This window comes from Gadus macrocephalus, chromosome 16, assembly GCF_031168955.1.
Source record: "Gadus macrocephalus chromosome 16, ASM3116895v1".
Taxonomy (NCBI): domain Eukaryota; kingdom Metazoa; phylum Chordata; class Actinopteri; order Gadiformes; family Gadidae; genus Gadus; species Gadus macrocephalus.
In genome coordinates, this window is record NC_082397.1 from 16,965,576 (window position 1) to 16,993,473 (window position 27,898).

The window sequence follows — 27,898 nt, forward strand, 5'->3', positions numbered from 1 at the left end:
AAATTACAACTCCAGAGAAAAGACTAGTATGCGTCCCGCATGCTGGGCCTACTGATCTGTGTGTGTTGCGCACTCGCGAACGCACACACACACACACTTCTCACACAGTGAGAAAAAAGAAAGAAAAAAACGGTGTGACTCCTCAGCGTTCTGTGATCAGCAAGCTTAGGCATGGCTTGCTTCAGACGGAGCAGACAATACGGTTGGAAGGGGTGCATGAGGGCGGGGGGGGGGTCGGAAAAACAATGGCTTCCATTCAGCTCCACAAGGTCAGAAGTGTGGGTGTGACTGATTAAAGACGGATCGGTGTTTGACAAAAGCTAATAATGTTTTGGCTGCTCCCACAGTGAAAGAGAGGAAGTAATAAATAATAATGTACACTGTGTGTGCTTTTCACAAAGCTCCTCTTTCTTCTCCCCAACGGGACATTTGCTTTTCTCAGCAAAGGAAAGAGGGAGTGATTTATCCAAAGGAAGTGGCGCACGTTACCATCGTACTTGAGGATTGCAGGTCACTCCTTCTCTTCCATGACAGGAAGACCAACAACCTCTTGGTACATCATACAAAACTTTCAAACGATTATTTTCCACACCATACCTGCTTCTGGAACTCCCCCTCCCCCTCCCCCCCCCTCTCCCGCCTCCTGGCCTAAAGTGTGAGATGCAATGCGCTATCAATCAATCTGGAAGTCCCACCTTTGATAGCTCCTGTCCTGCATCGCACTGCTGGCAGGCTTTGCAGGTTCCAAACAGGTCCCTGTACTCCTGCTCCCTGCAGCCTCTGCTCTCCTCCGATACTCCCACGGGAACCTGCGAGAGGGAGGGAGGGAGGGGGAGAGGGGGAGAGAGGGAGGGAGGGAGGGAGGGAGGGAGGGAGGGAGGGGGGGAGGGGGGGGAGAGGGGGAGAGAGGGAGGGAGGGGGAGAGGGGAAGGGAGGGAGGGAGGGAGGGAGGGAGGGAGGGAGGGAGGGAGGGAGAGAGGGAGGGAGGGGGGGAGGGGGGGAGGGGGGGAGGGAGGGGAGGGAGGGAGGGAGGGAGAGAGGGGGAGAGAGGGAGGGAGGGAGGGGGGGAGGGAGGGGGGGGAGGGAGGGGGAGAGGGGGAGAGAGGGAGGGAGGGGGAGAGGGGAAGGGAGGGAGGGAGGGAGGGGAAAAGGGAAGGGTGAGAGTAGTTCTGGCGAAGGGCTGTTAAGGATTCCTGCGTTTCATCGCCACTTTCATCAGTACCAGATAATACATGCTGGCCCGGGCCGGGCCGAGTAATGATCCCTCAACAATAGTTTCAGTGTGTCTCAGCAGCCCCGGCCTCTGACTCGTCTTGGATACAAAGTTTGATAATGTGGCTGTCACTTCATAAGGGATATGGCACCCCCAATATTATACCCCATGTTAAAAAAAGTAATTTATGATGTCAAATAAAAGTATCTTAAACGCTTTCTACTGATTTGCAATGAATTAATAACTGTGGCAAAAACCGGCAAAAAAAGAGATAAGGATAATATATGCACTCACCAGGAGTAAGAATATGATTTGAACTGTCAATATAAATAAGGAGATGTGTCGTAGCATCCGGGCCATTGTAATGATGTACAGCAGCTATAAAACAATAAAAAAATACAGAAATGAATATAAAAAAAGAATGTCATCGATATGTAGGCCTAATACACAAATACAACTGAGTAAACAAAAAGTTGATCAAAAGTAAAAAATAAACAATGAGTAAATAATGAGTGGAAATATAAAAATATAAAGTGATGTATTGACTTAAGTATTGGAAATTTTTATAAAGTTCTTGACGGAAATAAAATGATTTCTCCTGACAGATTATATGTAAGAGGTCCGTTTACAGTTAAACATCTTTAAAATGTTATTGAATGCTTCAGAAATCAACGAACATGAAAAAAGAAGGCTACTTCAAATCCATCGGATCCCTAACTATTCACATTTTCCTATTTATTCTATCACAATGATGTTTTCATCTCAGCATGCGGTGCACAATCAAATCAAATCGAGACATTCGTGACCCAGAACAGACTGAAGCAGACAACTATCGGTTCAAGCTGACAGAATTAAACAATGACACTGAGGAATAGTTAATAAGCAAACCTAAAGTGTTGCCTCTTACCTGTTAGAATGCTGACCACCAAGTTTGTTAAAACAAAGTTCAAAGGCTCTTCTACACCAGCGAGAGCCCTTGTAGTATTCTCTGCACCCGTCTCAGCAACATTTCACAGTCCGGCGTACTGTATGTCCCATTCCAAAATAACCACCAGATTGGGGGGGGGGGAAAACAGCGCAGAGATCAAAGGCAGGGAAGGGTTATGATCTCAAATATGTAATCTGACCGATGATCAGCGAGCAAGACACATCAAAGCTGCGCCAATTCAACAGGCACTAACGTTGCGAACTAAATATTGTGATCATAACTTTGGGCACGCAACAAAAACGCGATGCAAAAATCAAACACATATAAAGTCTTCATATTATATATAGTCTCTCTCTCTCTCTTCCTGTGCGCCGCTCGCTCGGTTCGCTGAAAGCTGCTGTACGGCAGCGGGACTCGGGACGCGGTTTTGAAGTTGAGCACAGCCCCTCGCGATCCCTTTCATCTCATTGAGCTGCACATGCAATGACGTCACTCCACTGTTCTGGGATTGGTTGGGATCACAATCTTCTTTCTTAGTGAAACAGAGAATGTAACGGGTTCGGATCCTTCACCCCTGATATTAAAGAGGTACATCCCCTTCGGTATAATAAGATAATATAAGGACATACGGAGTACTGATTCCTATTTATTTATTTTTATATAAATATTTGATTGTGATATTTATTAAGTGTGCGTGTTTCTGTATGTCTACGTGCGGCGTGTACGAGTATGTTTGAGTGTTGAGCGCAGCGTATACCTCTACCAGGCGAAAATAGTACAGGAGTTCAAGCCAATTAGTGAACATGTCTGGGCATGCAGGAGAAATCAATTCCAGGGGAAAGGCTGTGTGTGATAATGATTTCGCAAATGTTTTGTCATTTTTCTATAAAGGAATGGATTCGATCATCAAATGATGCTTTGTCTTATTTCAGCAAGTCAATCTGCGGTCTTGTGATACAATTATACATTTGCACTTTCATTTATTTTTATTTTTTAAGTAGGCCTAACACAGTCTATGTGAACAAATGGCAGACCGCTCGTTCACGGACCTTAGTTGAATGTAGACCTACCTACTAGTCCACATTCCCATAAAAAAATACACCTTCTGTGATTAACCATATTAATCAAGTTGTCTTGGAGGTAGTCTGCGTGTAATCGCTTTAAAAACAACATATATTTGAATGGCTTTGTCTCCATCTAGTGGTGAAACGGTGTCAGTTGTTCAGGCTTTTTATTTGCGTTTACCATGTTTTTTTTTTTTAATGTTGTGACATTAAACCAGACGTCCTCTGTTACAGGCCTTTAGGTCTGTACGGTACCTTTGGTTGAACTGTCTACAATCCTGAGTAAAATAGGTATTTGGAATACAGTTTGTGCGCATCGTTTAAAGGCCAAGGCACCCGTAAAGCAACACCTTATCCTCCACTGGTCTCTGAATATTACAATATGAGCTGCAGCAGATCCCACACTGCCGCTGTGTTCTCTATCCCGCATCCGCCGTTACTACTGTTGCTTTAAGAGCCGTGAACCTCAACCTGCTGAAACTGCAGCAGACACACACACCGAGTTGGAGAGCGTTAAGGGACCAACCGTGGACAATTCATTTGTGGGGTGCGTTTCATGAATAGATAATCAAGTATGATTCATAATGATGATGATGATGATAATAATGGTGATGATGATATCGACTGTGTTTACGGTCATGTGAGGACAGTGCTTTCTGCTGACAGGGTGCAATTGAAGCTACGCACTTGGTGGTGGGTGTGAGAGGGTCTCTCCGGGATGAGGACAGAACAGAGATGCCGCACTGTGCGTGAGCGAGGATGCTGACGGCGGTCCCCCCCTGTAAGTAGACTTCTCTGATCACTGCGGCATCTTTGTCTGTGGCGAATTTGCACGCCCTGCGATGCTTTGACTTTGTTATATTGTGTATGACCCTTGATATCGTGTCTCATCATCAGCAATGTTGATGCGAAGCTCAGTGTATTGCAGTCTGCCGATTTGTCCTCAGCTGACGGTCTTATGAAAAGTAATTGGTTTAGTAAGCGTTAGAGGACTTGTGACTTGATTGTGCTGTTGTATGATGTGCATTGCTAAAAGTCCTTGACTTTAACATGATGATGTCATTCTACTTGGTAGTGTAAAGTTGGCCTATCTGGATCAGATGAGTGCGCACACATAGGCTCATGTTACATAGGCCCATATAGAGAACACAATGAAACATACAATAACATGGCAATGGAAACCTATTGAACGGCATGGCTTAATATTCAACATACACTTTTTTTGTGACAATTACATTTGATAACAAAGAAAACCATCCCTCAGTAAAGTTCACACAATTCATCTTTCTTCAATACAGGTTAAAAGGGCTAGAGCTGCAGATAACTGCTGGAAAAAAAACCTGCATTAGCCTTTTGAGTATACGGCTAAAATATTAGTTTTGCTGCGATATTTCTAGAAATGTTGTAGATTTTGAAGGACGAAGCTGATTTGCGCAATGGGTTGCCTATGAGACTTCTCAACATGCGTCCAATCGTATTATGGGTTCTAGGACTACAAGTCCCAGAGTTCATAGCCTCGCATCGTCCACCCAACCAGTGAGCGAGGAGCCCCTCTCTCTATCTCGCAGTGTAGTTCATAGTGACATAGACCGTTGCCTTATCGAATTAATACAATAAGCCAATAAAGTCACTCTTTCTCTCAAAAACGTGAACGACCACAATAATAGCGAGGCTAATCTAATACGCTCAACGTGTAGGAGGACCGTGGTGGTGTGCCGGGTCGGCTATCTGCTGGATACAAGGGATAACACTCTTAAAGAGGCTGAACAAAACAAGAGGAATGAAGCCAAGTAGCGTATTAACGCAGTAGTTATGGATCGACCGGTGCTGCGCAGTAGACACTCCAACGCTTGTTGTTTACCCTTTTCATCCATTCCCAAGACAGCACCAGCAGTGTTTGAATGAAACGTGACGACTCTTTGATTCGCCACAGTGGTTCTCTGGGTGGAGTTGGCCTGCGCTCGGTGCAGGACAGAAGCGGTCCAATGACGCGGTACCCGGGGACATAGAGAAGAGTTAAGACATGGCCTGCTGTCCGGACCCCTGGTGAGTTAGGACTTGTGATCCACGGTGACTCAACGGAAGCATCATAAGCAAAGTAAACGCTTGGTCGGTCTAACCGTGAACGGTAAACAGTTCTCCATCCATCCGGACACCTGCTGTATGCGGGTAATGCTATTGCAATGTTGATGCTAGTAGGCTAGGTCGTGGAAAAAAAAGTTTAATAAGGCTATATTTCTATAGCATGTCTATAATATGTCTATAGCATGCCAGCACAACAGTTTTCCGTTTTGCGAACTGTATGTAGGCCACTATGTCACTATGTAGGCCTATATGGTTCTTCGTAGATCCACACCTACCATGCCAGTGGTGGAGCCTTCTGGGGCGGTGGACTGCCTAAAGTTATTACTCTTCAACTCTAATGGTCTTGACAAAGTATCTGAGACATAAAGGGTGTTCCTGGAAGTAGAAGCAGATACAGCCATTGAAAGAGATGGATACTATGGCAATCAATTGTTGTGTTGGAGGTAGATGCTTAATTAAAAAACTAAAATATATAGCCCAATACATAAACATGTATTGGGCTATATACATGGTTATATAGCCTATATAGGCAACTAATGTGCCTAAGGTGCGTTCTTAAAACTGCATCCAAAACTAACCCAAAATATATAATGTAAGCAATACTGGTGATGTACTTCTTTTGACTGTTCATTTATAAAAATCAAGGTAAGTGGTATCAGCAATATTCATTCATTACTATGTGATCTAGCTTTTTTTCTTATATTTGATCTAGTGTATCATTTTGCAGACATTTTCATCCAAAGCGACCTGCTGTGAATTGAGATACAAGTCTTTAAGCTTGCTAGGTATTTGCTCAATAATCCCTCCAGATATGTCATGGACATAGGGGATAGAACCCAGTAGCTTTAGATCCCATTTACCTCAAAATTCTTAAGGGAGGTTTTTTTGCGCGTGTGTGTGTGTTCCCAGGTGGCCCAGGGTGACAGTGCGTCATGAGTACATGGGATGCAGGTCCTACTGCCTGTCCCACTCCACATCTGTGGGAGATGTGAAGCAACGCCTTTATGAGGAGACCGACCTGCCTGTCACAGAGCAGCGGCTTGTTCACAATGGAAGAGCGGTAAGAAGTAGGACTTGGGTGTACTAAAGTGTCATTTAACCCCCCTATCAGCTTGAAGTAAAACTACATTTAAAAAAGGTGTTTTGGGCCGGGAGATCTTACGACGCAAGGCAACCCTGTGATACTTTAGTTTTTTTAGCTAGAGCTGTCATTGTGTATGAGCGTTATAATGAGCGATATAAGATACGGTGTGGCCTATAAATGTGCCACACCGTTATAGGTGTTATAGGATACTCCTAAGTGTGTGAGAAGCTTAACCCTCTCGGACACGGACATCAAAATCCACAGCTGCCCGGACGGAGCTCCACACGTTTACACACACCTTGCGACCGGTGTCCCTAGTACATTGTAAAGTCGAAGTGTCTTTTCAGAGACTCTTTGCACAAAAAAGGACACAGCTTAAGTTCAGAGCAGAGGACAACATTAACAAACTTGTCGTCAGATACAAGTTTGTTACTAAAATCTTTAATACATTTTTTTATTTATTGTTGGTCTTTTGTTTTGGTATTTTACTAACAAAATTGTATCTATTACTTTGTTGAAGATCATATAAGACATATTACCCCGTCCAAAACACACACAAAAAAGATTTTGGCTCTGCCCCTTCAAATAAAAACATAACCGTCTCCCCTTGCAATGCATTTCATTGAAATGTATAAAGCATCATTGTAATACCTGTCTTTGGGACAAATCAGATTCCAACTTCTTGGGGGAAAAAATCATTCCTACTGAGTTTATTAGCGTCTATTTTTAGACAGTTTAAGTTCCTAGTTTCCATAGTTTTTGTCTTCTACTATTATCCTCCATAATGTGCTCTTTGGTTCATCGTTTGGTCACATGTATGTATTGGGATAGCTTAACTTGGCTAAACTCTATACTGCACTGACGTCATGCCATAGCTCCATTTCTCCACCGCAATTTCTAGGTTTTAGAATTCAATAGTGTAGACTGAAGGAATTGTATCCCAAGCTAAATGCCGCATTATGGGTTGTTGTTTTCATTTTGTGGCAAGATATTTAAATGGATCTCATGACACGGATTGTTGAATATCTTTAGTGTCCCATTCCACTCCCTTCGTTACGGTTAATTCAATATTGAAGGAAATGTTGGGAACAAGACACCATGTTTGACTCTTTATCGGTCTGTGGGTATATGCTGTCTATGTCTACTTAACTATCGATCGAAAAAAGATTTCCACTGTATGTTTTACTGTCTAGCTGTTCAGGAAAGCAAACAATGTCTGTTTATTGTCACAATTTAATCTGCTGACCAAGGCAAAAAACAGACCTTAATTATGTATTAAGAACTTATAATGAGGAACTTCCAAAGAGGAATAATGCTACATGAACGATACTTGTTGAAAAATGACATGTTTGGTTTTCTATTTTGGGCTATAATGGCAACACAAGTATTATACAATTAAATCCAGCCTTTGCTTCATCTGCTTGACTGTGCTTAAACTTGTTCTCAAGTCTTTTCTCCGTCAGAGCTATAGAGTGGATCTGTGGTTGCCGAGGCTGTCTATTTTGTGGTTGTTTATGTTATGGCCCTGATAGGACATGGACTGATCTCCGTGTCTCTGGGCTAGGCTGAAGGAGAGGAACAGGTGGCCCCTGCGGGCCGTAAGCCCTTCGTAACTCATGTTTGTAAAATTAGCAGCACACCACGCCTACACATTGCTTCTGAATGATCCTCTAAGCTCACAGGAACATAGCAGCAGACCTAGACCCCGGGGGGAAAAATACCCACTACAACAGCCAGCCTTGTGATTCACCCGCTTAAAAAAGACCAGGACACAAGGACAGCCCAGCACTGTGCTGTCCTTTTTTCGAAATACAGGGAGAGAATCATGTTTTAGATGAACCACAAACCACCGCATTGATGTCTGTGTTGCAGTGAATCCCATAGAAATGTTATTTAAGAATGGAAGTGCACTTCAAATGCAGGGTGGCAGCGTGCCACCCTCTGTACTTAGCCCCGCAACGTGATGCTTTAGTGGACTCTGGACTGCAGTAACGAGCTGATCTGTTCCCCTTGTGTTTCAAACACATTCCTCACTGTACAGAACAACATCTGAGTCGCAGCATGCTCTTAAGATATCTTAAATGCTTAATATCTTAATGGGGAAAAGGTCATATTGATTTATCACTGACAGATTGCATAACGCAAATCTTTTACAAATTACAAATGCTCACCTCACAATCAGTATACATTTGATCGCAGACGTAACCCAAAACACAAAAGATGTAAAGTGTCAAACATGTGTATAACATATGGGATCTGCATATGTCAATCAGTTCTGCAGATAGGCGAATGCATATCAAGTTCCACTGATAGTTAAACTAATGTTCAATCGAATCAAATTAAAATTATAAAATCTGTTTTGCCCAAATTATTGAATGCCATGTGGGCATCCATTTGAAAAGCATGACAATCATTATGATGATGAGAGGAACTTTTGTGCATGGGCCATTCTGCCAGCCAGCATGTTCACTTGGCAGAAGTGCTGAGCGCAGAGGGTGACAGTGCAGATGAGAGGCTTTAATTTCTGAGAGCCAAAAACAACAACAGCAGCAGCAGCAAGGGCTGGTGCTGGTGCAGTCTAATGATGCTACTGTATCGACCCTATAAGAGAAACTTAACGTTATGTATCATTGTGTCTTCATTTTATGTTAGTTCGGTTTGCTTGGATTGGTGTGTGTGTGTGTTTGTGCGAATTATGATGTGTTATATTTATTATTAGGGTCAATCCACTTTGGCAGCATATAAACAGTGATCTTATAGGTCAGTAAGAGGCCGGTACAGCTTCTGCTTGCACCATGAATCAACCAGATGTAGCCTCCTTTGGCGTTGCATCCATCGCCACCTCTTTGTTCTCCTCAGACTCAATTAACGTTTGGAGTCCAGTTAGATAAGTTGGTCCTAATGGACCAGATTTGTAGGGGAGGAGCCATTGGCCACTACCAAATTGATGAGGGGTTGGAAGAGGCTATTTGACTAACTTCCTCAAAGCTTACATCCAGAAAGTGTCCAGAAAAATGTAGAAGGCATTGTTTTTGTCTCTATGTTCCTCCTGTTCAGAGTCCATTAGAGCCTGATACAGTGGATCGTCCACTGAGAGCATGGGCTCCCTTATATTCTGATCCTCCAGAGTTGGTGCTGCATTATCCACGAAACTAGATATGTCAGTGGAGTACTTAGAGTCAAACAGAAAGCTTTAACATAGGTGGAGAGATATGTAGATATTTCATAACTTCAGCAAAAAAAGCTTATCTTCTGAAATGTAATGTGTTGGATACTTCAATATGCCAATCTGCTAAAAATGTCATGCAATATTTCTGTTGCAAATATAGGACAAATTTTAATTTCAGCAAAAAACAAAAAGGCAAGCCTTCTCCAAGTCAGGTGACTGAAAGGTGAGGGCTCCCCCTCCTTAAAAATAAATCAGGAAATAGATATAGGACGTTATGTTAGCAAACTCTATTCATAAAACATCCAATCCCTAAGTATGTAATTGTATATATGATGTGATAAAAGATGCCATCTGTAAACAGGTTTACCCCTCTCCCTCTCCCTTTCCCTCTCCTTCTCCTCTTTTTTGGTCTCATCTCTTGTTATAGTTGGATGATGGTATCCAGATTGGGACCCTTCTGCTACCTGGGAGTCCAGAAGTTTCCGTCACGCTAGAAGGAATGGGTCTGAAGGGAGGAGGTCCGTACCACACTCGGAACGTCGTCCTGCTCAGAAAGATGACTTGCTGCAGAGCGATGCCTAACCTGCTAAGCTTGCTCTCTCTACAGGGAGGTTTGGCCAGACAACACCCCCACTGGTGGAATTCTTGAAAGACATCCTGAGAAGGTATCCAGAAGGTGGACAGATTCTTAAAGTGAGTATGAAGCACTAAATCATGTTTGAGTCAATCGTTTTGGAAATTATGTAGATTAACCAATTATTATATTGTTGTTCTTTTTCTAAACACTAAGTCAATTGAAGCCTTAAACAACAAGCACATGGTGTTCAACTCTGACCAGCTGTTTTGGTTGGAATTAATTTTCCTAGAGCAAAGGTCTATTTGTTCACATCTTGCATACAATGGTTTGTTTACACGTATAATTATAACAATATCCTTACCTACCAGATTACCAGAGCCTACCACAGAAGACACATCATCAGTTCACCAAATGCATTGCTACCATTTCAGCATGGTATGAACTGCCTGGTGTGAAGCTGTTCTTTGAATTCCTTAGGAATTGATTCAGAATGCAGAGGATGCTGGAGCAACAGAGGTCAAGTTCATGTTTGATGAGACAGAGTATGGAGTGGAATCACTGTGGTCACCTGATATGGCTCAATATCAAGGTATGCTATCAGTGTCATATAATCACAAATGCATTTAAAAAATATGTATTTTCAGAATGTGGCTTGTACTTACACTTTTATATTAATTGCAGGCCCAGCTTTGTATGTGTACAACGATGCAGTGTTTACGGGAGAAGATTGGAACGGAATTCAGGAGATTGCCAGAAGCAGGAAGAGAGAAGATCCATTGAAAGTAGGCCGATTTGGCATTGGCTTCAACTCCGTCTACCATATTACAGGTGAGAGTTGTACAGTCATGTAAATGTATGATCCAATGTTCATTCATATGCCTTCTTCTCAGTTAGTTTCCAATATCAACCTGTAGCAACTGAAGATTAACCAATGTCATACCTGGCATTGGTTATGATTAGATTATGCCATATTAATTAATACAGACAATAATTCAGATGGAAAACGACGGAAGGTCATGGTATGGTACTATGGTATTGTTTTATATCTTCTCTCAATCTTTCAGATGTTCCCAGTATCTTCAGTAGTGAACAGATCGGCATGTTGGACCCACACCAGACCCTGTTCGGAGTGCATGAGTCAGGCCAGTGCTGGAATCTAAAGACAGACATTAAAGAGGTGACCGAACTCGCTGACCAGTTTGCACCTTACTTTGGAATATTCGGGAGCTCTGAGAAAGCCATCAAGGACGGCAGCTTTCCCGGAACACTCTTCCGCTTCCCACTTCGCATGAAACCCTCGCAGCTCAGCAGTAACATCTACAACAAAGAGAAGATCCTTGAGCTCTTTGATTCCTTCAAAGCCGACGCAGACACCGTGCTGCTCTTCCTCAAGAGTGTCCAGAAGGTGTCTCTACACATCCGCGAGTCAGACGGCACGGAGCGAATGCTATTTCAGGTCACCGCCATGGAGAATGCGGATGATAAGTCAGAGAAGCCAAACTCCTTGAAGACGCTGGGCCAGGCCATAGACTGCTACAGCAATGGGGTGCCCAGCTCCACCATCACGTGTGCCACGTACCAACTGAACATTGAAACGCAGGACGAGATGGTCAAGGAGACCCAGAGGACCACCTGGCTGGTCTGTAACGGGGTCGGGGGACGAGGGATGTCCACGGAGCTGGACTCTCTGGCAGAAGACCTGAAGTTCATCCCTGCCGTCGGCATCGCGCTGCCTCTGACCGTAATCAAGGAAGAGGAAGGGGCCTCCTCCGGTTTCGAAGGGCGAGCCTTCTGCTTCCTCCCTCTGCCCCCCGGGGAGGAGAGCGTGACCGGCCTGCCGGTGCACGTCAGCGGCTTCTTCGGCCTCACGGACAACCGTCGGAGCATCAAGTGGCGCGAGGTGGACCAGTGGAGGGACCCGGCAGCCCTGTGGAACGAGCTGCTCATCGTGAACATCATTCCCAGGGCTTACTTCACGCTCATCATGGAAGTCATTAGAAGGGTACAGATAAAGAAAGACCAAGACTTTCCCCTCTCCCCTAAAGAGACGTACCTAGCCTGGCCGGATCCCCACCGAGTCAAGGCCCGCTGGAAGCCCATCCTCCAGCCTTTGCTCCAGGAGCTGCTGCAGCAGCAGGTCATCTACTCCCTGAGTCAGAGCTGGATACGGGCAGACGAGGCTGTCTTCTCGGAGCTGGACTCAGGAAACAACGTCTCGGACACGGTGATCAGCTACCTTCAGAGCACGGGAATGCAGGTGGCCGCGGTGCCCGCTGCCATCGATGCAGTGTTGGCTACACATGTGTCTCGTCCCAGCGAGGTGAGGAAGGTGAGCCCTCACTTGGTGAGGCAGGTGATCCGGAAGTCCAAACACAAAGGCCCAGCCCAGGAGAAGCTACTGCTTCTGGAGTTTGTGCTGAGTGACAGTTGCTACGGGGACCTCATTGGGCTGGAGCTACTCCCACTACAAGATGAGACGTTTGTGATGTTTTCCTCCTCCATCAGTGAAAAGGATGCAATTTATGTTGCATCTGATGACTACCCCAGGTACACAAGTTATTACATGTTGTCAATGAATAATGTCAAATTAATTGAATAAAAAATTATCTACATTTAGGGATACATTCTTGGTTAATATATTCTGTACCAGACTGAATTTATGTAATTTAAACAAAAGAAAATATATCGCCTCAAATAGGAAATTAAATGGTCAAGAAAAACAAACAGATCCTTTCTGTTCTTGATATCATCTGATAGGGCTAAAACTGTATTTTGAGAATAGCATTGTTTAAGAAATGTTATTGTTTGTATGTTAGGTACATAACATATAATATATTTGGTTATGTAATTTATATCTTAAAATTATTGCATATGTTTTTTGTTCTTTATTTTCAGAGCTCTGTTTCCAGGACTGGACAACCGATTTATCTTGGCGAGCATTAGTCCCTCAGTAATGGACAGTCTGAAGAACGCAGCCAAAAGTAGAGGTAATGTTAAATATATCGCATCTCTATCATAATAACATAGGTCTCCTCGATAATGTGGATCCAAAGGGACTTCAGACCAAACAAAAAAACTAAAAAATCCTCTAAAACCCTTCATTTTTAAAACCACACTCCACTTGACTCTCCTGCAGTGAGCCAAAACAAGTTAAATCTCTCTGTAAAAGTAAATAAGGCACACGGTAGATCAGCTGGCAAATCATGGGCCCATTCAGGCCCTCACTCATCTGTAATAATGCCAAAGAGGCTATACTGCCAGAGCCAAAGGGACAAAATATGCGGAAATTAAACATCTATCTGGAGGTTTTGAGCTGCACCTAGTGTGTATGAGTGGAAACCTACGCCTTTTTTTTATTCCATCGACTTACTTAATAATATAAAGATGGAACATTAATAATATACTCTGTTAGTTAAAGTATACTCGACATATTCACTGATAGCATACGTAAATCATTACCAATTCTTCATTCAGATAATTAAATTTGGTTAATTTATAGTTATATTATCTTTATTAATAAAGTGCCTAAATACTAAAATAATGTTATTTGAATTACAGTGTCACAATATCTTTGGGGGTGTACTGGTAGGTATTCCAAGGTGTAAAGTGTCTAAAGAAAAAACAATGCAGTGGTTTAAAAATGGACACAATGGCAATCACATAATGAACAAAACAAACTGATTGGAGAAGCAAAGAAAATCTATTCTTAATTTTAACTTTTACTTACGACAGTAGTTTGACATGAAAAGAAAACTGCATTGTTTTTTTGGTCTAAATGTCCTGTTTTCATGTTTGTTTTCATACGTAAAAGAAAACCTTGGATTTTTAAACCTGGACCCTATTTTCTGATCTTTTTGGGTTGAAGCGACAAATGAGGACCAATTTTTTTGGAAATTGGTGAAGTATTGAGCGAGAATACTGCAAAAGTAATCTGAGAAAATGGGCAGCAATATCGTCCTATGGGCAGTAGTGCCTGTCAATGTTCATCCTCTAAAATCGATTGTTTTTGCCACTGACAGACTCAGATTATTTTCTATCATTATGGAAAGGATCCTGACAAAGAAATACACGTATTCCTTAACCTTGATCTTGATCATGGTTTGTTTGTTATTGTGTCCCACCGTGTCTCACAAATTGAGTTGCTGCACTACGGAAAGCATGGTTTAGTTTTTTGTAAAAGATTTGTGTGAAGGAGAGTTTAAATTGTATTGACAATAGGGAAATACCCTGCAACAACAAGGTTTCAGAGTGAGACCACTTGAGCGAGATTTGTTTGGACACATAAGAAACAGACTGGGTTCAAGCAAAAGTTCAAGAAAAATATAATTTCTCTATAGGGATCCTCACATAATGATATAATATAATCTTTCAGTGACAAAAACAAGCACTTTTAAAAGACGTAGAGATTTCGAGGCATATCGTTTTCGAGTAAAATGCCTGCAGGGTTGTCGCTCAGACCAATCTCAAAAGAAATGTGTCCCTTGGACCCAAAATGATCGGAAAATAGGCTCCAGGTTGAAGAGTCTTAAGTTTTCATTTGATGTTCTTTAATAGCATTAGCATTAAAACAAAAATTACACTAACTTTTCAATAAATCTTTGAGTCAAATCAGTGTTGTTCTCAATGTCAAAGCATCCAAGCTAACACCAGGTTTTCTCTAACATCCAGGCAACCTTCTAACATAGGTCTTCACCAAATAGATGGAGTGTTAACAGCCCCAGTGTGACAATATTAACAACAAGCCTAACAGCATTCGTATAAGACGTGTATAATAACTGTTTTGTGTGTGCTATAATAATAGAGTTAAGAATCTGGCTGAGAGAGATTGTATTATTTAAAAAAAACTTTTGTTTTATTTTTTAACAGGAAGGGCCTGCACTCAGGTAGCAGTGCTGACTCCTGAAAGATCGGCTCGACTCCTTAAGGAGATCCTGTCAAGAACATGGCCGACCAGAGACTTTGCGGTTAACTGGGAACCAGCTAACCCAGAGAAGAAGCATCCTTCGTTTTCTTGGCTAAAACTGGTTTGGAAGCATCTGTACATTCATTTTTCCGATGACCTAAGCATGTTTGAAGACATGCCTTTGATTCCAAATGTGCCACTGGAGGAAAGCAATGATAATGTGGAGCTCCTGCGACTGAAAATCCCATCCCCCATTATCCTCACAGATGAGGAGGGGGCCCTGCATTCTGAAAGCCTTCTTGAAATCATGAAAAAGCTTGGGGCAGTTGTGGTAAAAAAGATGGACCCATGCTTGCAACACCCCCTCCTAAAGAATTACATCCATCCATCAAAACCCAGTTACCTGCTTCAAATTATGGATAGATCTTCAATGAAGCGAGTGGCAAACCAAGTTTCTTCCTTCTCAGTCAAGGAAAAGGTTGCGCTTAGAGAATTTCTGGCAGGGCTTGCTGACATCACTGAGAAGGAAAGGTGCATGCTTATTGAACTGAGCATTTTTGAGAAGGTTGGGCCCTGCTCAGATAAAGGCACCCCGACATTTACATCACTGAGAGGAGCCAGGGCTTTACACCACACCGCCAAGTACCCACCAGATGTGAAGCTATCACTAAATGTTGTGAGCTGCAATGACGAGGCATCCATGCGCCTTGTCAAGATGGCCAAAATAGAGCAAGTGAAAACAAGTGATTTCTTCAGACTTGTTATTCAAGATATCGAGAAGGGAGTCTACTCTAAGGATGAAATTACTAAAATCATGCTCTGGGCACTTAAACATCTTTCCTTTCTTAAAAATGAAAACTCCTCTGTGATTGGATGGCTCTCAAATCTAAAATTCATGCATTCTTCTCTGGGAAAACCTATCTCGGCCACAGACCTCTTTGATCCTGAATTAGAGATTCTACAGAATCTGTTCTACATGGAGGAAAAAAGCAGGTTTCCCACAAGTACCTTCACAACCTCACCTGATATCCTCCATTCACTCCGACAGCTGGGACTGAAAAATGAAGTGCAGCTTACTGAAAAAGATGTTGTCCAAGTGGCAAAGAAGATAGAGGAGCTACAGGGAGGCAAAGAACCTGAGTGGGACTCTGTTGTGAAAAAAGCCCAAACCCTTCTGCAAATACTTAATAGACAAACTAAGTTAGTTAAGTCTACAGAAGCACAGACTACATTGCTGAAGCTAAAATGGGTTCCGGTCTGCAAAGAAAGACCACTGAATTACCCCAAATCTCTTGCTTGGATGGGAGACACAAGTCATATTGGACGTCTATCTGAAATGTGTGACATATCACATGCAGTTCTTGTGGGATCTTCAGTAGCACATGTTGAGCGCACATCTGCAGGTATGAAGAAAGCACTGAAGCTATGCATAGAACCTCAGGTCGACCAAGTCCTACAACATCTACAAGCTGTGAATGACTGGCATCAATCGCAAGCGTTCACAACAGAGGATTGGTATCAGTTCCAACAGATCCTGTTTGAGATCTACGGCTTCATGCAAGCTCACCTTGAGGATGCGAGAGAAGCAATGAAATCATTGCCTTTTGATTGGGTGTGGACAGGAAAAACCTTCTCATCACCTGGCCATACAGTCCTAAAGCCAATCCCTGACCTGGATTTGCAGCCTTACCTGTACTCGTTACCAAAGACCATAAGGAAGTTTCACAAACTCTTCAAGTTCTGTGGCTCAGTTGAAGAGGTTGTGCCAAGCAATGTGTTTGAGGTCATCCGCACGGTCCAACAAAGGTGCCAAGAAGAGATGACCAAAGGAGAAAGCAAACATGATCTTTTGCTTTTAATAAACATTTTGAGGTGGCTGTACAGCAATCAGATACCGGTCAGCATCGACATGCATGTGCCAATTCTTTGTTACAAGGACCCAAGTAAACTGGCCATGAAGCCCATTCATGAATGCACCTACTGTGACATCAAAGTGGATGATTTGAATGACTTACTTGAAGATGCATCAGAGCCTATTATATTAGTGCATGATGACATTCCCATGAAGACGGCAGAGTGGTTAAAAGTACCATGTCTGAGCACAAGGTTGATCAATCCAGAGAACCTTGGCTTTGAGCAATCAGGTCAGCGTGAACCCCTTACGGTGCGAATAAAAAACATACTTGAGGAATACCCATCTGTCGCAGACATTTTCAAAGAGCTTCTCCAGAATGCTGATGACGCAAATGCAACAGAATGCAGTTTCCTGATTGACATGCGAAAGAACACTGACATCCGAGAGAACCTGTTGGACCCAGGTATGATCGCTTGCCACGGGCCCTCCTTGTGGTCCTTCAACAATTCTGTGTTCTCTGATACGGATTTCCTCAACATAACGAGGTTGGGTGGCTCAATGAAAAGATGTGAAGCAGATAAAGTGGGCAAATTTGGGTTGGGTTTCAATTCAGTGTATCACATTACTGATATCCCCATCATCATGAGCAGAGAATTCATGATCATGTTTGATCCAAATATCAACCACATCAGCAAGCACATTACAGATAAGTCAAATCCTGGGATCAAAATCAATTGGAGTAAACAACAGAAAAGGTTGAGAAAATTCCCAAACCAATTCAAACCATTCATCAATGTATTCAACTGTCAACTTCCACTGGCCCAGGAATCTCCATACAAATACGAAGGGACACTCTTTAGGCTCCCATTCAGGACAGAGCAGGAAGCTTCAGGAAGTGAAATCAGCACCATGTACTACAACACCACAGACATCTATTCACTTGTTGATGAGTTCAGCATATGCGGCCACCGTCTCATTTTGTTCACTCAGCATGTTGGAACAATGGTATTGAAATACCTGAAATACGAAGAGCCAAACCCTGCTTTGGCCCAAGATGTGGTCTGCATCAACAAAAGTGTGTGGTCATGCAAAGCCTCATATGGACCTCTGAGCATCTTGAAATCTGCTGCAAAAGTGATGAAGAAGGTAGCAGCCACCAACAGGGTCCCTGCCGATGTTCCCAAATCCGGGTGCATCATACGCATCATGGTGGAGGAGTTTCACAATGTCTTCAAGCGCATTGTAGATCTCCAGTCCCCGCTCTTCAGAGGCTCTGAGGAAGATCCAAACCAGTACTTTGAGATGGCTGCCAAAGGAATCCAAACCAGAAGACTCACAGATGAAATGCCCCAAAAGGCAGTGGACGTCACCAATTGGCTCATTTGTTCATGCATGGATTCAACTGAAGCACTGAAGTTTTCCCTGGGAGAGAGTGGGAAAAGACTCGGACTCGTTCCTTGCGGAGGGGTGGCTGTGCTACTTTCCGAGGAGGAGAATCGGAAATGGAAAGTCAAGATTCACGCAAACCCTGTGGGGGAGGTGTTTTGCTACCTACCCCTGAGGATCAAGACCGGCCTACCAGTCCACATCAATGGTTGCTTTGCTGTGACTTCGAACCGCAAAGAGATCTGGAAGACAGACACTAAAGGCCATTGGAATGCTGTGTTCATGAGACATGTGATTGTCCAGGCATACTTAGCATCACTCAGTATGCTACGGTCGATGGCAGAAAGCGGAGAACTGCTTGACTACAATTACTATGCAACGTGGCCTGATCCAAGTCTTGTGCATGATGACTTCACCCTAATCAGTCAGGGGGTCTACCAGGAAATCGCCAAAGGAGGTGAGAGTGATCTTGCAAGGATGTTTTCCGATGGAAAAAACTGGGTGTCAATTCAATACGTCAGGTTCCTTGATGACACATTACTTTGCAGACCAGAAATTGGACCAGCTGCATTCAAGATCTTCTTCAAATACCTCAAAATGAGTGGCTCCCAAAACCTCTGTGCGGTTGAATTGCCCGATTGGGTGAAGGAGGGTTTTGATGATGCAGGGTGCAAAGGAAAGTTGATGGAAAACACCCTCACAGAGAAGCAGTTCTTCCCTGAGGTATTTTTTCCGAATATCCAAGACATTGAAAAGGAGCTCAGAGATCCACTAATGCAATATGTACTGAATGAAAAACTGGATGAGTTTGCAGCCATTCTCAAAGTCACTCCATGCATTCCGTGCTCTGATGTCTCCGAACAGTTAGTTTTGCCTTCGAGGCTCATCCACCCAGAGGGAAGGGTTGCTAAACTTTACAATAAAAGTGATGGAAGGTTTCCTGGAGGAACTTCAAATGACTACCTGAACCCAGTGTGTTTAGTTAAGCTAGTGCAACTGGGCATGGTGAAGGATGATCTCTCATGGGAAGACTTGGTTGAACGTGCAGAGTCTGTGACTGATCTGAACGAAAATGACCATGTTGCTGCATGCTTCCGAAGCAGTATACTCCTGAGTCTCATAGATGAGAAGATGAAGTTGAAAGACCCAAGAGCAGCTGAACTTTCAGAAAAGCTTCAGGGCATAACATTCCTTCCATTCCTTTCAAGACCTGCAGGGTTTTCACTACCATGGCATGGGAATAACTTCTCCTCAACAACTATGTTCTGTGCTAGAGATCTCTTCACTACTGAACATCAGGACACAGTATGTCTCATGAAGCCAATCCTTAATGAAAGCTCGCCATCTTTCAAAGGATGTGGCCCAATCTCCTTGGCTGTGAAAGACTTTCTTGGATTGATCAGAAAGCCCACCGTGGCCCTAGTTGTCAGTCAACTGAAAGAACTATCAAAGTCATTTGATGGTGTCACTCTGTATCAGGAAAACATAACCAATGCCTGTTACAAGTACCTACACGAGGAGATGCTACAGGAGGAAAATTCAAAGGAGCAAATAGTGGAGGCTCTCAAAACATTCAACTCCATTCTGGTAGAGAACACATATGTTAATCCTTCCAAAGTTGCCTTCTCTCTGAATTTTGATGCAGCTCCATATCTGTATCAGCTTCCAAACAAGTACAGGAACAGCTGTCGTGAACTCTTTGAAAATGTTGGCGTTCATTCAAACTTCACAGTTGAGGACTTCTCTGCCGTCCTTGAACTAGTAAGGCAAGAATGTGGACGAAGGGCACTCAGTGAGGAGAACTTTCAGCTCTCTCGCAGAATCATTAGTGAAGGAATTTGGAGTTGGATCCGTGACAAAAGCCAAGAATTCTGCCAAACTAATTACAGCCAGATTCTTCTACCTGACTCTAATCTGACGCTACAGACATCCAAATCCCTGTGCTATAACGACTGTCCATGGATTAAAGTCAGGGACACCACTGTGAAGTACTGTCATGGAGATATTCCGAGAGAAGTCGCTGTGAAATTAGGAGCAGTTCCCAAACGTCACAAGGCGTTGGAGAGGTATGCCTCTAATGTTTGTTTCACTGCACTTGGGAGTGAGTTTGGACAGAAAGAGAAGCTTACAACCAGGATTAAAAGTATACTCAATGCTTATCCATCAGAGAAGGAAATGCTCAAAGAACTTTTGCAAAATGCAGATGATGCAAAAGCAACTGAGATTTACTTCATCTTTGATCCAAGAACCCACCCAACAGATAGAATCTTTGACGACAAGTGGGTGCCAATGCAAGGCCCATCACTCTGTGTATTCAACAATCAACCTTTCACAGAGGATGATGTCAGAGGTATACAGAACCTTGGAAGAGGAACAAAAGAGGCCAATCCAGGTAAAACTGGACAGTATGGAATAGGATTCAATTCTGTCTATCATATCACAGACTGCCCCTCCTTCATCTCAAACAATGATATTCTCTGTATCTTTGATCCACATGCACAATTTGCACCTGGAGCAACATCTGCAAGTCCTGGAAGAATGTTCAGGGATTTGGACTCTGACTTCAGATCTCAATTTTCAGACGTCCTTGGTCTTTACCTTGGAGACCATTTTAAGTTGGAACGCAGCACAATGTTCCGCTTCCCCATACGCTCAAAAGAGATGGCAAAGTCATCTGAGATCAGCTCTGTTCCTGCGTCTGACAGAATGGTGCAAAACCTTTTGGACAAACTGAAAAGCGACGGTGCCGAGCTTCTGATGTTTCTGAACCACATGGAGAAAATATCGATCTGTGAAATCCAAAATTCAACGGGTGACCTCAAAGTTTTATACTCAGTTGCAGCTAAAATAACAGACGGCGATCGCCTAAAACGCAAACAGTTTCATGCCTCTGTCGTTGACAGTGTGACAAAAAAGAAGCCCCTTCCTGCTATTCCAGTGCAACAGATCACCTACACAATGGATATAGAGGACACCGAAGGGAATTTGACCACATGGATGATCTGCAATCGCTCTGGGTTCCCAAACATGGAAAAGGTCTCAAAAAGTGTCATCTCAGCCCACAAAAATGAAGACGTAACACTATTTCCTCGTGGAGGTGTAGCTGCATGTGTGAGCCACAACTACAAAAAACCCCACAGAGCTTTCTGCTTTCTACCGCTCTCACTAGAGACTGGATTACCGTTTCACGTCAATGGCCATTTTGCGTTAGACTCTGCGAGAAGAAACCTATGGAGAGATGACAATGGAGTAGGAGTAAGAAGTGACTGGAACTACAACCTGATGACATCCCTGATTGCACCTGCCTTTGTGGAACTGTTGGTCCAGCTAAAGCGCAGATACTTCCCAGGTCCTGACCCCACCATGACTGTCATTCAAGCAACACCAATTCATGTTGTAAAAGAAACATTGCGCAAATTCATGTACTTCTTTCCTGTCAACAGAGTAGACATACAGCCAGATTGGTATTGTTTGGTCAAAGCACTCTACAACTGCATTCATGCTGACCTGAAACGTCTGCTTCCTGTGGTCAGAACCCCACATATGGACAATTCTGATATGCACTCAGTGATTTACATCTCATGGGTAAACATGTCCATTGCAAACAAAGGCAGGGCCTATTTTGACAACTTGCTCCAAGATGAGCTTCACCACATGAAAACTACAGAGTACAACATCTCTACAAGGAAATCTGTTGCTGAAAATGTGTATCGACTGAAGACATTACTCCTAGATATTGGCTTTCACCTGGTCCACAGTTGTGATGAGACTTCAGATCTTTACCTTTGTTTGGAAGATGCAGGAATTCCAGTGAGTTATGTGACTCCAGAGGATGTCCGGAACTTTCTCCACACATTCTCATCGCCAGACTCATCGTGCCAAATTGGGAAACTCCCATGTCGACTCCAGCAGTCCAACTACAAGCTTTTCCACAGTTTAAAACTTCTTGTGGACTACTGCTTCAAAGAGATTGAGGTGGACGGAATCCAAATCCAGGGATTGCCTCTTTTGTTAACTATGGACAACATGCTTCAGGTGTTTGACTCCAAGAGACCAAAGTTCTTGACAGGACATCATGAGCTGATTTCATCAAGGAAAGAAATGTTCATGAACACATTGTACATCAAGTATAGTGACCTCTTGTTGAAAGCTGGTGTGGCAAAGCCCTTTGATATCAGTAGTTTGTGTGACCTACTCTGCTCTGTACTTCCAAGAGAGTATCGCACACGGATCCCTGTGAAGTGGAGAGATGGATTTGCAAGTGAATCGTGGCTAAAAAGTGCATGGCACTTCATTAGCGAAAACATTGCTGTTAAGGAGGAACAGGCTGATAGCAAACCTAGTTTCGACAATGTTCTTGAAATACTAAAAGACTGGGCACTGTTGCCTGGCATCAAATTCATGGCAAGAGACAAACTTGTCATTCCAGAGCACGATGTGCTATTGCCCCTGAGTTTGATAAATGTCGCCATCTTTCCACATGGCCAAAATGACAAAGCCTTTCATACATTAATGAAAGGAGGCTGCATTCAGCTTGCAGTGAACAAAATCTGTGTCAAAGAGAACCCAATGATGCCTTTTCTGGCAAAGCACACAGCAAGCATTGATAACCCACCAAGCATTCTAAAAGCTGTAGAATACATGATTCAGACGTCAGCATTCAAACCGGCCAGCCTGAATGACAAGGACTTTGAGGCTCTTCTGTTGTATTTTAATTGCAACCTGGCTAACCTCACACCGGAGGATGTACAAAGCCTTAAACTCCTTCCATGTTTCAAATCAGTCAGTGGGAGACACATAAGCATCGCAAACTATGGGTCTTGCTATGTTTTAGGAAAAAACATACCAACCGCAGACATGGATAAATGGGCTCACACAACAGCATGCGCCTTTCTTGCAGACAATCCACAATTGAAGGAGCTGTACAGTTTCCTTGGATGTATCCCAATTGATGATTTGGAGGTGTACCTCAAACATCTCCTGCCGAAGTTTGAAAGTCTTACATATGAGGCAAAAATCGAACACATTGTTTATTTGAAGGAGAGACTCATGTCAATGGAGGAATCATGTGGAATCAAAGATCAGCTTTATGACAAGCTAGAGGGACTTGCTTTCATCTATGACTACACAAACAGACTCAAGACCACCAAAACATTTTATGACAAGACGATCCACGTGTTTGAAGTAATGCTCCCTACCAAGTCGTTCATCCCTAACGACTTCTTCAGGAAGGTTGAGCAAATAACAAAGCCCAAAAATGTGACAACATTTGTCACATCATGGATCACATTTCTCAGAAACATAGGACTCAAGCATGTTGTTTCTCAGCAACAAGTTCTCCAGTTTGCAAAAGAAGTCAGCATCAAAGCACAAACAGAAAATTGGACCAAAGAGAATGTGCAAGTCATTGTCGATGCTCTCCTGAATCACATTTTCAATGACAGGACAGATCTGTTTGCTGGTTCTTTCCTCAAAGAGCTGTCGATGATTCAGTTTTTGTGTTCTGAAAGAGCTCCTGCAGAACTTATTTTTCTTCATTCACAATACCAAGACATGAGTGGCATGCTTCCTCTGATTCGATTCAGTGGATCTCAATTGAACCCCAAATTCAAACAAACGGATGTTATCCATTTGCTCTGGACATCTTGTCCAATTCTACCAGAAAAGGCCACACCATCAAGCATAAAGGACCAGGATGGCAGCACACTCACTGGACAAGAACAACTTGACCAAGTACTTACCATGTTAAATGTGAACTTGGATCCACCATTGGACAAGGTCATATGCAACTGCAAGAACATCTGCAACATTTCCAATCCAGATGATGACATGGTGAAAACAAGGAACAAAGTTTTACGGTCCACCTATGAATTTCTAAGCGGTGACAAGCGAGACTTCCGATACCAGCTTCGTGGGGTGTCGTTTGTTATGGTTGAAGATGGTTGGAAACTACTGAAACCTGAGGAGGTTGTCATCAATCTGGACAATGAATCTGACTTCAAGCCCTACTTATACAAACTACCATTAGAGCTTGGCACCTTTCATCAGCTGTTCAAGCTTCTGGGCACAGAAGATATTGTATCAACCAAACAGTATGTTGAAGTATTGTGCCGCATTCATAGAAATTCTGAGGGCAAGCAGCTTGATCCCAATGAGATGAGAACTGTGAAAAGGGCTGTCTCTGGACTGTTCAAAACTCTCCAAAATGATCCAGTGGAAATTCGCAAGGATCTGGACAGTCTCAAAGACATTACTTTTTATCTGCCAAGCCATGACGGCAGACTAGCAAAATCAAATAGTTTAGTATTTGATGATGCTCCACACTACAAGAGCAGAATCCAGGGTAATGTTGGTGTTCAAATGCTCGTAGATATGAGCCAGTGCTATCTAGGCAAAGATCATTCTTTCCATACAAAGCTGATCATGCTACTCCCGCAGAAGTTGAGGCCTAGACTTCTAAGCAGCATCCTCGAAGAGCAATTAGACGAAGATTCTCCTAAAATGTGCCAGTTTGGAGCCCTCTGTTCTCTCCAAGGTCGCCTACAGCTATTACTGTCCTCAGAGCAGTTCATTACGGGACTCATTAGAATCATGAAACATGAAAACGACAATACATTCCTTGTGAATGAGGAAAAAGCCATACGCCTCTGTAAAGCACTTTGCGAGGGACTGAAGGTCTCGTGTTTTGAGAAACTCCAAACAACATTACGAGTCAAAGGATGCAGCCCCATTCCACACAGCCGCAGTGAAACGCTCGCATTTCTGAAGAGATACGGGACATCTGTCATCCACCTCTATATCCAACACTCAGACAGTAAGGACATCAATTTTCTCTTGGCATTGGCCATGACACTGAAATCAGCCACAGACAATTTGATATCCGACACGTCTTATCTGATCGCAATGCTAGGTTGCAACGACATTTATAGAATCACAGAGAAGTTGGATAATCTTGGTGTAAAGTATGATTCAACAGAACCCTCCAAACTGGAGCTGCCCCTCCCTGGAACACCCATACCAGCTGAGATACATCACATACTCCTGATGGACCCCATGAATGTGTTTTATCCAGGGGAGTATGTAGGATACTTGGTAGACTCCGAGGGGGGAGACATCTATGGGTCCTACCAGCCAACATACACGTATGCCATCATTGTTCAAGAAGTGGAAAAGGGTGAAGATGATAGCTCAAAATGTTTCCAGATTGACATTGGCTATAGCGAGTACAAAGTTGTGAGTTCCCTCGACTTGTACAAATTCTCCAGACATGATGACAGTTCTCAGGTAAAAGACAGTGGTGCTCCGTCAACTCCAACAAGCCCAAGTCGTTCAGCGAGTCCCCGAATGACACCACCTCTGTTTCCTGGAAAGGAAAATCAGAGACCCAGTGCGCAAAAGCATTCCCCTAAAAAGATCAAGATTCACACGTTGCCTGAAATTCTGAAAGAAGTGACCTTAGTTGTGGAGCAAGCTTGGAAGCTTCCGGAGACGGAAAGGAAGAAAATGATAAGACGATTGTATCTCAAATGGCATCCAGACAAAAACGCAGAGAATCTTGACATCGCCACAGAGGTGTTCAAGCACTTACAGAGCGAGATCACCAGGATGGAAAAGCAATCTTTAAGTGATCAGCAAAACACAGAAAGGACCTCCAGGAGGCCCTTCTCTACCTCGTCTACACGCTTCCAGTCAGAAAAGTTCTCGTTCCAAAGATTCTACACCTCATGGAACCAGGAGGCAGGCAGCCATAAGTCAGAGAGGCAACAATTCAGAGATCATTATCCCACCAGCTTCGCAGGTTCATCGCATTCAAATCGCTTCTTTGTGCCCCCAACATTCAAGTCCGTCGGAAACCCTGTAGAAGCCCGCAGGTGGCTGAGGCAAGCAAGGGCAAACTTTTCCGCAGCCAGGAATGACCTTCATAAGAACGCCAATGAGTGGGTGTGCTTCAAATGCTACCTGGCTACAAAACTAGCACTGATAGCAGCTGACTATGCGGTTAGAGGAAAGTCAGACAAAGATGTGAAACCAACCTCTCTGGCACAGAAGGTGGAAGAGTACAACCCCAACTTAACTGGTCTTACCAACGATGTTCAAATCCTTGAGGGATATGGTGTAGACAGTCTCAGAACCCGCTATCCCGACCTGCTGCCCTTCCCACAGATTCCCAACGACAGATTCACCTCGGAGGTAGCAATGAGAGTGATGGAGTGCACTGCACGGATTATCATTAAACTTGAAACTTTTGTCCAGCAAAAAATATAAAGTGGGCGCTATACCGCTGTTAAAATACAGGGATGGAAAGTTATGGAGGCATTATGCATTTAACCTCTCGTAAAGGGTAGATCAGAGATTGTGTACAATACAGAGTACCTTCTTTATTTTGAGGCAAATTCAAGTATCCCAGCTGGCAGCTTAAGATACATATGCAGTGGCTGAACGGCGATAAGGTTGGGGCCTATGCACAATGTATAAATGTATGGCTGCTGAAATCACATGAAGAAGCCGTCTCATGTTATGTGTTGCTGTAGTCTGTGAATTTATAAACCTGCAATCTGCAAATGCTGTACATATACCTGTGCTGAGCAATATATTTGTTTACCAAAGTCCCAATGTCGGATATCTTTGATCTCAGTTTGAGGGCATTTTGCTGCTTTTTTTGTACTTTAGTTTTTATAAAAGTATATTTTCCTCCCAGATGACCCTTGACTCTATTTACGGTTGTAAAAAGAAAATGCGACAAAGCTATTGCTTCTCTATAAAGATCAAGAATTGCCACTATAAGGGTTAGGATCGTGTAAATGTCAAAACACTTGTTTGTATATTTACCTTTTAATTATTTAATATTTTGATGGTTGATTTCCTATCATCACTGTAAACATTGTAAATGTTTTCTGTAACATAGCCTACTGCTTGTTAATTGACAAAGCACTTTTACTAGCCCTGTTTAGCATTTGTATCACCCTGGCAACCAGCGAGAATTCAACTGCAAAAAGTTGCCTTTTCATCAAATCCTAATTGTTTGTTATGTTAGAGGATCATATATTGAGCTGTATTTATAATACATGTATCATTTCATCCATGGTCGAAGAACTGTTCTCCCCCAAGGATGCCATTGTGTTATTATGTTTTCCCCCATAGTTTAGAGAAGTCAGAGAGAAGTCAGATTTTGTATTAGCGACCCCCAGTAAATACCAATTGTGTGGCCAGAAAAAAAACATAGAATAGCTGTACAACAGCTGAATATTACAATACATGCACGTAAGATTGAAATTTCCACTGGTGCAATGACTTTTGGGTACATTCATTGGTTTAGTTTTGCCAACACATAATCATTTTCTCGGATATTTCTGTTGTCGGGCCTTTAATGACTTCAATCCTCATGAAATTGTAAAATTAATTTTTTACTGTTTTACTATTGATGTTTTTCAAGGCTGCAAAAACCTGTGGCAACTCAAATCATTTCTGAAAATGCTGTGCTTGTGGTCTCAATAAATACAACTACTCTGATGTGAATGAACTCTCAAGGAAGTATCCTTGAAGACCCGTTAAAACTAAAATAAGCAATGGAAAACATTGTATGTCATTTGCTGATTTACACTGTGCCATAATTAATAAATCCTCCTTCATTCAA

The 27,898-nt window shown here is 43.0% G+C and overlaps 1 protein-coding gene and 1 long non-coding RNA gene across 4 annotated transcripts; one reads left to right on the forward strand and one right to left on the reverse strand.

Moving 5' to 3' along the window:
* Positions 1-664: 664 nt before the first annotated feature.
* Positions 665-2,600, reverse strand: LOC132473932 (uncharacterized). Its single transcript, XR_009529502.1, has 3 exons — positions 2,121-2,600; positions 1,508-1,591; positions 665-809 (listed from the first exon to the last, which is right to left on the reverse strand). It is a non-coding gene; the product is annotated as an uncharacterized LOC132473932 (long non-coding RNA).
* A 1,046-nt stretch (positions 2,601-3,646) lies between these two features.
* sacs (sacsin molecular chaperone) lies at positions 3,647-27,898 on the forward strand. 3 transcript variants are annotated; one of them, XM_060074292.1, is made up of 12 exons: positions 3,647-3,752; positions 3,872-3,986; positions 5,139-5,251; positions 6,200-6,350; positions 9,971-10,061; positions 10,151-10,236; positions 10,598-10,709; positions 10,802-10,948; positions 11,185-12,667; positions 13,016-13,107; positions 13,679-13,705; positions 14,987-27,898. In XM_060074292.1, the coding sequence occupies exons 3-12, from the start codon at positions 5,229-5,231 to the stop codon at positions 26,527-26,529; spliced, it is 13,755 nt and encodes a 4,584-aa protein (XP_059930275.1). In that variant the 5' UTR covers positions 3,647-3,752; positions 3,872-3,986; positions 5,139-5,228; the 3' UTR covers positions 26,530-27,898. The 3 variants fall into 3 exon arrangements, with proteins under 3 accessions (XP_059930275.1, XP_059930277.1, XP_059930276.1); XM_060074294.1 differs by lacking the exon at positions 13,679-13,705; XM_060074293.1 differs by lacking the exons at positions 3,647-3,752; positions 3,872-3,986 and having other exon boundaries at positions 4,640-5,251.